The sequence below is a fragment of the Cyrtonyx montezumae genome, unplaced genomic scaffold (genome assembly GCF_038088225.1).
Source record: "Cyrtonyx montezumae isolate F1298 unplaced genomic scaffold, pur_monq_1.0 scaffold_1, whole genome shotgun sequence".
Lineage (NCBI taxonomy): Eukaryota > Metazoa > Chordata > Aves > Galliformes > Odontophoridae > Cyrtonyx > Cyrtonyx montezumae.
The window spans coordinates 16,055,304-16,067,599 of NW_027071825.1; the positions used below are offsets into that span (position 1 = coordinate 16,055,304).

Genomic DNA, 12,296 nt, shown 5'->3' on the forward strand with positions numbered 1-12,296 from the left:
CGCATTTGTTTTTAAATTGCAACACTATGAAGGGAAAGAAAAGTTACTTATCCACTAAGGATCTGCAGACGGAAAATTACCTTTGCAACACGGTACCATTAAATGTTAACGCTTTAGAAACGCTTTATGTGCAATATCGGCTTTCTGTATTTTATACACAAACTTTCATCTCTTTCAGCTCAGACGGACCCCCACCCGAGCCCCGCCGCTCCCAGCTCCGCCCGCGCTTCCGCCGCGCGCCCTTCGGACCGAGCCGCCCTCGTGCGCCGCGGTCACGGCGAGAGAAGATGCGGCCCGGGCGGCTCCGGCGGGACGGGTTGGCAGCGCCCAGCCGCGGCGGCGGGAGGAGCTACCCGAGGTGCCGCTGCCCCGGCCGGGCCGCTCCTCCCGTCGAGCCGTCCCCTAGCGAGCACCGGCCGCCGCCGCGCCGGCTGCGCCCCGGGGCCCGGCGCCGGGAGGGAGCATGGCGCTGCGCGGGGAGCGGCGGCAGGTGAGCTGCGGCCGGCGGGACGGGAGGCTCGGTGGGTGGTGCGGCCGAGCGGCCCCGCTCCTGGGATCGGGGAGCTAGCAGGCGGCCGGCGGTAACGGCGGGGTCGCGCTTCCAGAAAACCTGTGACGTTTGAAACGTGACTTCGCTGTCGCAGGTGTTTTGTTTGTCTTTCTTCCATTTTAGGAGTCCGGAGATTGTGATTCTGAAGTGAGGGAATGGAGACCGGTCATTTCTAGAAAGTGCACGGACCCTTTCTGGCTGTTCCTCTTCTTCCTTTTCTGGGCTGGCTTGGTAAGCTTGCGTTTCCCACGGAGGAAAACGGGAGCCGCAGTTCGCGGAGCTGTGCCCCGCGTGGAACGGGCAGGGCTGCGCCGGCACTAACACAGCCGGCACAGGTGCTTCGGCTGCCGAGTGCGTGCGGGGCTGGGACTTCCCTTTCTGAGAACGAATGCGAGCGCTGACCGGGCTCTCGTTACTTCTTATCTAGCTCTCTGCAGTCTTTATCTTGCACCGTGTGTCTCGTGTGTCACTTCGCTGTCTGTCCCGTGCCAAGGAGAGCGTGCAAGTTTTCAGGAGCAGGCTTTGTCTTTATAAGCACGATTTTCATGATATCTCTGAGCCTGAATATGCTATTCATCAGTTTTAGATTAAATTCCCAAGAGCCCTCTGAGGGAAACTAGTGCAGAAGAATATATGCATGCTCTGAGCTCTGTGTAAACTGACCTTTGCAATTGGGGCAAGGATTTTGGATTTTTGTTTTCTCTTGCCCTCCTTATTGTTGTTTCTGTGAAACAGTTCAGTGTATAGATAGCTTTGTTTTCTTTTGTTTGATCTAATTTTTATAGATTATATTAAAAAGGTGATGCTAATTTATTCCCACGGTGGAAAAAAATTGAAGCCACGTGTGTGGTTCTGTGCAGTGTGTATTACTGGTGCATGGAGATTGACACGCCTCCCAGCACTCACTCAGCCATCTCTATGGTTTCTATCCAGCTTACTGCACATAAAAATAATACATGCACACAGTATTTACAATACTGATGGCAGTGAATGTATAGCTTCCCTCTTTAGAAGGGTTATCAGATTATATTTTTTTGAAAGGCCATGTCAAGTTGAGTTACAGTGTCAACTCCTTTTCCTTTGAAAACTAATTGATTTTCAGTATTTTTTTCTATGTAAATAAATAGGATCTGAAAATAATTTGTTATTGTAAGGAGCATCACATACACAAGTAGCATGACCAGCTTTAACGATGGCATCTCTGCCATCAGTCAGACAGTGTTAACTTGCAAGCATTATTATAAATAGTATTATTTAAATAATTACACTGTAAACACAAGCACAGATGAGAATATATTGGGGATCAAGGAAGTACATATTTTCCCATGTATGAGACTCAGTTTTTGCCTAGATCCTATCTTTAGACACAAGTTAGAAGTAAAATAACAAAGGCACTAGACCTTACTTAGTAAAGCTGTTGTGCTGGATCTGATATGTAAAATCACTCTCCAGCACAGCTTATACTCAACTGCCCTGTGCAGGGTGGTGGTGGTTCATGTGGGTTGAGAAGACTTGCAGCTGCCAGCAATTTGCATGTAGTCACTGAGCCAAGAGCTTTGTCCTTGTTATATGTGAAATGTGGTTTCTCTCCATGGGACAGAGGAGATGATTAAATCACCAAGTTCTCCAATGGCCTGAGTGCTATAAATAAGCTGTGGGGAAAAGTGCTCAAGACTTCACCAGCTTCACAGAAGAAATACTGCTTCTTGGCACTGGGAAAGGTTCTTTTAAAAGAGTGTTTTGTCCCTGACTACTTGGGCAGAGTTTATGCTGCATTCCTAGGCAGAGTGTCTTATGCTGACCATGAGTTGCTGCAGCTCAGCCAGCAGGGATGCTTCCCCTTAGGTTTACTGGGAGCTGACCTTTGGTGCTGGGGTTTGGTCGAGCAACAGAGCATCTAAAAGCTCAGTGCAGTAACACCCAGGTCCACAATGTGGCTCTCGAGGTTTTTCAAATGCAGTCAAGAATGCATATTCCTGAGATTTCAGCTAATCTGCATTTTAACTATACTTGTTTTTAAGTATACCTTTGGTTAAATTTGATGTTTCAACAGCTCAGTATGTCAGCAGATGTGTTGTGCAGGTGTTCTTGAAAGGCAGTCTGAAAATTGAGAAGCAGTGGCTACATAGAAGTTGCTACCTTAGTGACCTTGCCCAGTGACACATAGAAACTTTGGCAGAGGCAGGATTTAGTACCTTACTACTTCTTTCCAAGTTTTTTAATCAGATCCCACCTTTCTTCTTCTGTGGTACTCTGCTAAATTAATTGGTGTTCTTTCTGCAAGACAAGGGAGAGGTCTAAGGAGACAGTAGGGCTTGTCCTCAAAACTTGCTCTGGCCTTGTGCTTAGGGTCGAATTTTAGATTTATCGGTTTGCTTTCACAAGACAGAAATACACAAGTTGAAAGGAATATTTGTTGATTGGGAGGGAAAAGCTATCGTAGCATGATTTCACATGAGAAAAACTGTTTTTGTAGATGTTTGTAACTGGCTATGCTGTGATGGCTGGTGCTGCAGAAAGACTTGTGCTTGGATATGACAGCTTTGGGAACATATGTGGCAGGAAGAATGTTCCTGTAAAAGGGGTGCCCCTTTCTGGAAAGGACATGACTAATAAAAAGTAAGTACCTCGGATAATGTCTAAATAAAGGTACTGTTTGTGAACTGTGCCTAACTTCATGAATATACATGATCTAGATGTCAATCACATGCATGTGTGTATGCACACCTTAACTAAAAGGCAAATAAAAAGGTGTGGAAATGGTCAAAAATAACGAAGGAAACAAAAAAATTAAGATCTAATTTGGAAATATATGACATCATTATGCTTTATGATGATTTCTTCTTAAGAGGGATCCGAGGGCTTCTGGCAAACCAGCTGTTGTTGGACAATGTGGACAAATCTTTGTATTTATGGAAATTTAATGTTGGACCTACCAGTCATTCTGGTGAATTCCATGCAAGAGAACTAATGCTTGTAGGGTGGCACCCCTCTTGGTAGCTCCTGATCCCATCAAAGAAACGAAGTGCAAAAATATAGCGTGTTCTTGATTTGCTTCTTAACTTTTGGCTTCAAAATCAAGTTGTTTCGTTATATGTGGAAGAAGTTTCATTTGCTTTGTAGCACTTTAAAAAGGTGGAAAGAAGACTCAGAATTTAAACCTATGAAAACCAGGAGGCTTGTTTTTTGAAACGAGGATCTTTCTGTCTTTCTAGGTATGTGTTCTTTCTGAGTTCATGCAGCCCGGAAATGCAAAGCCTCAAAATCAGTTCAGTTTCCTTGTGCGTGTCTAGTTGTCCACAAGAGCAGCTCAACTCTTTGGAAGACCTCCAGAGTTTTGCAAGGAACAATGGTGTGCAGCAGGGAATATGAGTATCTAATGTGTCTGTAGAACAGTTGAGAAACTTTCACTTTATTATTCTTATGTTTGCTACACTAGGGAGTCATTTCTTACCATCGGTTTCCTGAGCAGTCCATAGCAACAGTAAATAAACCCTCATCTCTGCTTTATTTCAAAACCATTGTTTCTAGAAATGGTACAGCTCTCTTATGCAGATTGAAAAATTGTTGGATTGTTTCTGGACAAGTCTGAGATTATCCAGCAGAAAACTGGCAGTGGGTGAACAGAACTTGTGTGCTGTTTGAGAAACTTGTCTAACAGGTTCTTTTAAATGTGATTAAAGCTGTAGTAGAATTATTAATTCCAGAGATGTACTGGCAGTGTTATCCCTTCTGACATCAGAGCTGAAAGTTTACTATTCCGCGTAGGATTTTTTTTAAATTCTGCTGTTGAAGATGAATGTTATGTCAGGAGTAGCTGTTGTGAGGGAGGCAGCTCTGGTTTGTTCATTTCCAACATGTAAATGAAGTAACCTGTGGCCTAACCCTTATTCCATGGTATATGTGTAAACTGCAGTCCCTACAGATAGTAGTGGCATTTTTTATTAGATGTCAGAATTCCATTCTTTTTCATTTTGTTGAATGTTTTGGCAAGAGTTTCTATTTAAATTGACAACATTTGTTTTAATTTCACTTCAGTATATTTTGCTGTTAATTAGTTTTGTACAGAAAGCTGCAAATACCTGTGATATATAAGTAATTTCAGTGTAACCGAATAAACTTGCATGAAATTCCCTCCACATGCTAAAACTGCTTGCACGTTTATGTCAAGGGAGAGGGCAGTATTGCATTTTGAATGGCTTGAATGCATCCAATATTTCTTTCCTAATGGCATTATGTCCTGGAGCAGAGTATTGTTAGCAGAGTACCTGACACTGTTCAGCCCAGAGAGTAGGAAATATAAAGCTTCTGGATAGACATATATTCTGCTCTAAATTATGAGGGGCCTATTCCATTGTTGCATGTGTCAATTTAGGTTTTTCTGTTGTCTTAAGGAATAAGTTCAGAGCTGAAGTGTTGCACTGTGGAACAAACAGTGTGCCCACCCTCCATGAAGATCAGTGAATGGTAGTTACAGTTAAGTCTAGAAGACAGAAGATCCCATAGAAGTTGCTATAGATATACCTGGTAACTAATTTTAGTTTATGCTCCTACTGGAATATCAGTGATGAATGTTGCCTGTTAAGGGATCAAAGCAGAACAAAGCAGAACAAAGCTTAGTGTGTTCTTCTCCAGAACTGGAACTAATATTAATTTTCCATTTCTTTTATTTTTTAGGTTCTTGTCTTTGTGTTTACAACTTGAGCATTTCCAGTTACACACTAAATCCAAAGGCAGCTGAGTTGTGTCCCACGCTGCCAGTTCCACCAAGGTAAGAACTGCTGGATGCTTTACAACACCTTGGCGTCTGCACAGCTTGTAAGGATTCTTTGTCCTCACCCTGTGGCTAGCATGATGCCATGTAAAATCAGAATGGTTTGTGCATCGTTTATTTTTGTTCCTATATCCTTATGGGTTTTTGTGTGTGTTTCTGAGAGCACGCCTGTGTCCTGACCTAGAGAATGAGCAAGGGCTGCATTCTCTCCATTCCTCCACCCTTTAGAAATGTTTTTTCTCCTAATCAGGGACAGAGCACTCCACGTGAGAAGTGACTTATTTCCTGCACATACTTTTGCTCTCTCCCTTAGTGGAAAAAAAAAGGAGCCGTGCTCTCGGATCTTGATTATTATCCTGAACCCAGAAATTACTTGTCAGATTTATTTTACAGCCAGCTGGCTTGAAGCACAGGTCTGTGGACAGCAAGGTCTAACATTTTCCAGCATGTTAAGTATGGATATATTGGCTTAGTTTTATATTTTGATTTACTTTGAATTAGTGAGTCAAAATCCTTAAAACCATGATTTAAAATTCCACTTTATGAAAATACAATAAAGAATTGCAGTATCCATATTTTCAGAGCTAATTCGTCTACTGCTCTGATGAGAAAATAGAGGGTGAAACACCAGGAGGGAGCAGGGGACACATGAAGCCATTGCCATTGCAGTGGATCAAAGGAAGATGTAAATGGATGAAAAATATGGCATATTGGACTTTTTAGGCCTTTTTAATTTGGCAAGGAACTCAGCATATTCACATTGCACGGTACTGTTTCATAGCAGAAGCAAAGCTAGTCAGAGAAGTTTTAATATGTTGATGAACAAACCTCTCCAGGTAGGTATGAATGTGTCTTTGTTGCAGTGCAGCCTTGCTGGAGTGGAACAATGAATATATTCATTAAGCTAGCTAGAAGAAACGTATAGTTTTATATTGCAGATAGGTGGTGACGTTTCATGCGCTTTACATACATTGTTTTGGAGCAGGTTTTAGAATGCTTAAATATCCTCAAAACAATGTGAAATGTAAGTAATTCAAACTGTGAATAACAGAGTTTATGGTCATGCTCACGTGTATTTAGGTTTTATGTAAAGATGTGGGAGCAGAATGGGTGAAGCCAGGCTAGAAAACGAGTAAGAGCTGCATGCTGATGATGAGTGAGATAGTAATCCACTTTTTTCCCCATGTTGGTCTTGAATGGATGTTCTCACCCAGCAATGCAGGCATGGTGTCGCCAAGAGTTTATTTTGCAGATGAAACATGACGCCACTGCCTGAGCATTTGCAAGAGACTGCTCCCATGCTCAGTGTCCTGCCTTGTTGGGGCAGACTCTGTGGGTACGGTGGAGGCAGGGTGGGATACTGGTAGGCTGCAGGTGTTGGCTGGCAGCTGCAGCAGCACTGTGCTGGGGGTCCTGGTGGGGTGCTGCAGGGGGCTCAGAAGGTGCTGTGGGATAAAGCACAGTGGGTTTGAAACCGTCCAGTAATGAAAACATTTTTCTCTATCTTTCTTTTTAACCTTCCAGTAAATCTTTTCCATTATTTAATCGGTGTGTTCCACAACATCCTGAATGCTATTCCAAATATGCATCTGTCTTAATAAATATGGTTAATCAAATGGATGTTTTTCACCGAATTCTGAGTGGAATATTGGCAGGAAGAGATACTGTGATAGGACTGAGTGTTCTTGCACTAGGTAAGGTTACAAATAAAAAATGAGGTTATAAATAAAAAGTGGATAGTAATATTCAATTAAAATATAAAGTTCAAAATGTTTTTGTTAACTTCATATTTTTAAATTTAATAATAATGATCTTTTTCAGGTTTTTCTGGACAGATTTATTCTCGAGAAATAATTGTTTTTTGTTGTGAGGAATATAGTAGACTAAAATACAGTGCTAGGAAATACCTGATTCTGAGTTCCTAGACAGGATGATATGTCTCTTTTCAGGGGACTGAGAAGCTGTTGATGAAAAGAATGCCATTAGCACCAATGTTTTGATTTTTAACTTAAAACTTAGACAATATTGTTGAAAAGATAATGATTCTCAAAGTGAGGTATTTCAGTTATAAACTTATAAAGTTTGAGGTATCTGTTTTAGATGTTAAAAAAGGTTACCAGCTTCAGAACACGTTGCTGCCTTTGATATCCCTCTTTAGAAGTCAAAGCCCAAATTCTGTAATAATGTTAACTGTGAAGTAAGTAAGAGTTAAGTTAAATGGGTGGTAACACTCATAATAAACGTACTTTGTGTATTTTTCAGCTTTTTCTTTTATAGTGGTTTTAACCTTCAGATTCATTCGGACACTTCTGGTCCATACTTTGATTGCACTGGTTGTGTTTGGGTTGTTATGTAAGTATATTTACCTTTTAGCATATGCTAAATGGGGTCATGTCACTGAACTGATGGAGAGGCAGCTGAACAAACAGCTTTCTTGGAAGCTGTCCTCAGTAGCCACAGCCATTTCCAAGCAGAGTCCTGACTGCCTTGATGTGCCAGCATCTGGCTATGCTGTTCCAGCTGCTGAGTGTTGGGATGATTATGAGTTTTAATTCTTAATAGATGTGTGGAAATGGCATTTGATTTGGCTGCTGAAGGCAGCTATGGCAGTACTGCTCTTTCACAAGGAAGTTTAGTGAAGTTTTACATTGGAAGGGAGACCTGTCATAATGTGTCCAGCTAAAGCTAGCCGTTCTGTAACAGTTAGCTTCATATTTCCTCAACAAAATTACATGGCTGAGTTTTAGAATAGCTGCAAGTAAACCAAATCATCTGCTGGGCTTGTACCTACCTCAGTCTAAGTCACAGACTGTGGTGTGAATTTTCTCTGTGATCATTGATACTGTACCTTTCTTACATGACAGCTGCTGAGAGGGGCTGGGGGGAGGCAGCCTGGGGAGCACTGCCTGCGTTCATGCTGCTTGTTTGCTGCAGTTGTCTCGGGTGTCCTCTGGTGGCTCTACTACGACTACAAGAATGATCCCAGCACTGAATTGGAAACAGAAAAGGAGAATGTAAAATTTCTATTTGGATATGCCATCTTCTCTACAACGGTTACAGTAAGTGCTATTTTACAGCAAGGAGTAACGGGGCTGTGACTTGAAAACTCAAACTGCAATGTTTTTGCTACAATAAGAGTAACTCCTTATTTCCTTCAAATTTGAAAAGGAGAATCAGTGACTGCTTGTAGTCATTTAAATAGTTCGGTACCTTCATTATGCAATTCATTGTCAGCTCTGGGCACTGCCACACTTCAATTCTATATAAACAGTATTATCATCAGTTTTGTAAAAATGCAGTTGTGTTCCATCCCTGTTGTGCTGTGCATCAGCTAGTTGGAGAATCATGGTGGGTGATCAGAGAGGCACTGGCTCCTTGTAAATGCAATCTGTGCATTCAGCCAGCCCTGTCAGTTGTAGAGAGGGTTGGATTTGTTACACAATGAATGGGCATGCAGGGCACAGGCAGCAGTGCTTGTGCCTCACGCTACAGGGTAAAATTCTGCTTTTCTCTCATTATCCTTGTTTTCCAACAGAAAACCTGACTCTATCTTGCAACTTTTAAAGAGAGTTTCTCGTTGTGATGCGATATTAAAGGAGTCATTGCTCTATATGAGTGTACAGTGTGTAGTTTGTGAAACATTTGTCAAGATGATGGCATCACCATTTTCTTAAAGCAGAATGGGGTCCGTAGGCTGGGATTCACTGGATCTCATCAGTTTGGCATTTTGTGGTGAAAATATAACTCTTACAGATCAGATTTTTTTCATATCCTCTGTAAATTATGTACAGTGACCTTTTAACTGTTGATAGTAAAAGAGTAGGGAGAGTTCCATTGCTGTTGTTAAACTTGGTGAATGCTCACTGCTTCAGGCTGCTCTGTGCAGAGCAGACAAGAAAACCAGTGGTAAAGCAATCTGCTGCCATTGATCCTATTTGTTATTTTATAAATTCCAGGCTTTTTTTTTTTTTTAAGCTGTTCATAGCTGTTAAATAATTTTTAAAAAAGTGTGAGGTTGTGAGTTTTTTTTGCATCTTGGTGGTGGTTGGTTGGTTGGTTATTGCCTTGGGAAAAAGGATTATTTAAATTTTCATTTTCTGTCTCCTTTGCCTCCATTTCTGCACACCTCTTAAAACAGTTTGGCCTGGCTTCTTTAATTCTTGGATCTCCTACCATTGTGAGAAGGAAGTTTACATGTTCATGACATACAGGATATATGAAAGCAGTGTGCAGTGCATAACATACCTCTGTGTTCATGGCTGTAAATGAAAATAGATTGTTTCCACTGTGTGAATTACAGATTTATGAGTTTTCTTTTATTGTAAGGAAACAGTAGTGACACTTCTATAGAGTTAGTTTTGTGAAATCAAGAATTTTAATTCACAGACTCCTTGAGAATATAGGCAGTATCTTAGGAAACATTTCCAGTGCACAGTGTTTGTGAAAAATGCCTTTATGTCATGCCTTTGTGAAATCTGTATCCTGTGAACCTACATTTGACAACTTTTCATACTTTTCTTGAGGAAAAACAACCCAATTGTTTCTTTTCTTTAACAGGTTGTTCTGCTTTCCCTTATACTTGTGCTAAGAAAAAGGGTTCAGGTCACTGTCCAGCTCTTTCAAATTGTTGGTAAAATAATCGGCAGAATCTCTTTCCTTCTGTTCCAACCGCTCTGGACCTTTCTGATTCTGATCGTCTTCTGGATATTTTGGGTTGCTGTGATGCTTAGCTTAGGAACTGCAGGTAAGTGTATACTTATGAATGAAGTGTATACTCATATTTCTTATGAATGCTATGTTTCCTGAGTTTGATTCTTAAGTATGAGACCCTCTGGTCCTATTATGCAAAATGCAGGCTAGCCTTGTTTTACAACGGTGTTACTCTTTCTGTCTGTCTGTCTGCCTTCTCTTGCTGAAATCATTGTTAAAGTTCTATGAGTCACGGCACTACAGAAGAGAGAATTTTTGCTCCTGGATGTGGGCTTTAGCTGTTTTCTTTCTCAATTATTTAGCTGATGATCAAATCATGACGGAGATGCACATACATCAAACATATATATATATATATTTAAATGAAGAAAGCCACATTTTCACATCGTAACTGCACTAAGTGTTGTGTCATCTCTCCCGTTCATCTCCTGACTATAAACAGTGTCCAGTTGTCATGGAGGCAGCACTCTATGTCTGAGCAGTACTTTACTGACAACTGCTGTAATTATTCAGACTGGTACAATAGTATCAGGATTGATCTAGACACTTTTGAGGTTGTAGAGGAGGTGCTGTGTAAAAGAAAGTAAATTGTTCTCTGAAGTATCTGTAAGAACAGATTATGAGCATAATATAACTGATGGACATACTGCTATCAGATCTGTCCACTGTCTATGGGTAACAAGATTGCAGTCCCTTGTCCAAGCATTGCTGTGAGGAAGGGGAAGATCGTCCTTTTGTATGTCATCTGAAGGAAGAAAGCTAGACTGGTTGTATGCAACTCTGTGGATAACTCTTCATACAGATGTCAGCTTTTGTCCATAGGAAACATTATGATTTAGGTGTTACTTTTGTTTTCATTTTGAATTTCTATAGCCATTGCTCAGCATCGGTTGTTGTCCTCTGGATTAGAGTTTGTGCAGAACTGATGCAAGTAGAGACAGCTTTTTGTCATAGAGGCTATACTTATTCATGTGTTTGTTTTTTTCTGAATCTTCGTGGCACTTTGTGTGTGGAGAAGCAAATACAGCGACACTGTTCTGACACTTAAATCTGATTACTTTGTCTTGTGATTCCGCCACTTCTGGAGCCTCTTGCCTGGGCTGGAAAAGCCTACAGCTTTTCTGTAGCTGAAGCCCTTTGGCAGAACTGCCTACTGGGGGGCAGGGACCTCACTGCTGTCCCATGACACCTTACACTTCACCTGCAGCTGGGGACACCATTTCTCTGATGCACTGTAGGTCAGTAAGCTGCTACTTAGCCTAGACAAGGATTCGTTTCCCTCCAGTTTTCATTGGTGAGCTATGAAGATTTGTAAACCCCAGTGAAAACTGCCTGTCAGAGGCTTTTTAATGATTTTTCCATGTTGTGCCATTTTCCCATATTGGGGATATTCTTTGTACTAGACATTTCAACTTAACTCTTTTTTTCTGCTGGCTTGGGAAGCGGGAATCCAAGTTTGGAACCTGCTGTAACGTGCAGAGTGCAGCAGACCTCTCCTGGCTCAGAGGCATTTTACTTTTTGTTCTTCCCCTAGTACAGCAGGGATGCTGATGTTTCCAGAGAGTAATACACATAAGGTGGGTACAGAAGGCAGCATCATAATCTTGCTGCATAGCAAGTGGTGGTGGAATTTCTAGCATGCTCTCAGTTTTCAGAGAATCAATTTCTTGCAGATTTGGCAAAAGAGGGAGGGTCATTTCCAGGCACTTAACTATCAGTGTATTACTCACATGGGAAGTCTTGTAAAACATGTTTTGACTGAGATCTTCTGCCAGGTTGACTCTTTAAGAGTTTTCTGTTAACAAATAGGGTGTTAATATTTAGAAGGGAATGTGTGTTTGATAAGTAATCCATACCAGTTCTGAGTTACAGCCTAAGCATGAATGCGGGTGGAAATACACCTTGTGTTCAACTGATTTTTCTGATTGAAACTTGATGCCATTCGTTTTATCATTTCTGTTTGTAATTAAGCTTTTAATTTTGCTTTTTATTTTGCTTTCTGTGTGAAATGGTGGTTGTTGTTACCCAGCAGGTGTAATCTGAGTTCTTGGCAAAGTCCAGGGGCTGTGGTCCCTGTATAAATGGCATGTAAGTGCCCTGCTGCAGCCGCGGTGCCCACTAGGTGCCGTTATAGTCGTGTCAGAAAGGTTTCTTCTCAATCTGAGTTGTTTACAGCAGCTCTGATTACAGAGAAACTCGTGAAGGAAGCTTGAAGACAACAAAGGCAATTTTTGTCTTCTAATGATCTGAGGGGATGGCGAA

The 12,296-nt window shown here is 41.4% G+C and overlaps 1 protein-coding gene across 1 annotated transcript in view; it reads left to right on the plus strand.

The window, feature by feature from the left end:
* The first annotated feature begins 450 nt into the window (after window positions 1–450).
* SLC44A3 (solute carrier family 44 member 3) overlaps window positions 451–12,296 on the plus strand; it is a 37,727-nt gene continuing 25,881 nt past the window's right edge. Inside the window, exons 1-9 of the mRNA XM_065741933.1 lie at window positions 451–490; window positions 674–781; window positions 3,027–3,169; window positions 3,766–3,902; window positions 5,228–5,321; window positions 6,849–7,018; window positions 7,587–7,676; window positions 8,259–8,383; window positions 9,882–10,068. Coding sequence (XP_065598005.1) covers window positions 464–490; window positions 674–781; window positions 3,027–3,169; window positions 3,766–3,902; window positions 5,228–5,321; window positions 6,849–7,018; window positions 7,587–7,676; window positions 8,259–8,383; window positions 9,882–10,068 — 1,081 coding nt within the window. The 5' untranslated portion in view covers window positions 451–463. The remainder of the gene's footprint in view (window positions 491–673; window positions 782–3,026; window positions 3,170–3,765; window positions 3,903–5,227; window positions 5,322–6,848; window positions 7,019–7,586; window positions 7,677–8,258; window positions 8,384–9,881; window positions 10,069–12,296) is intronic.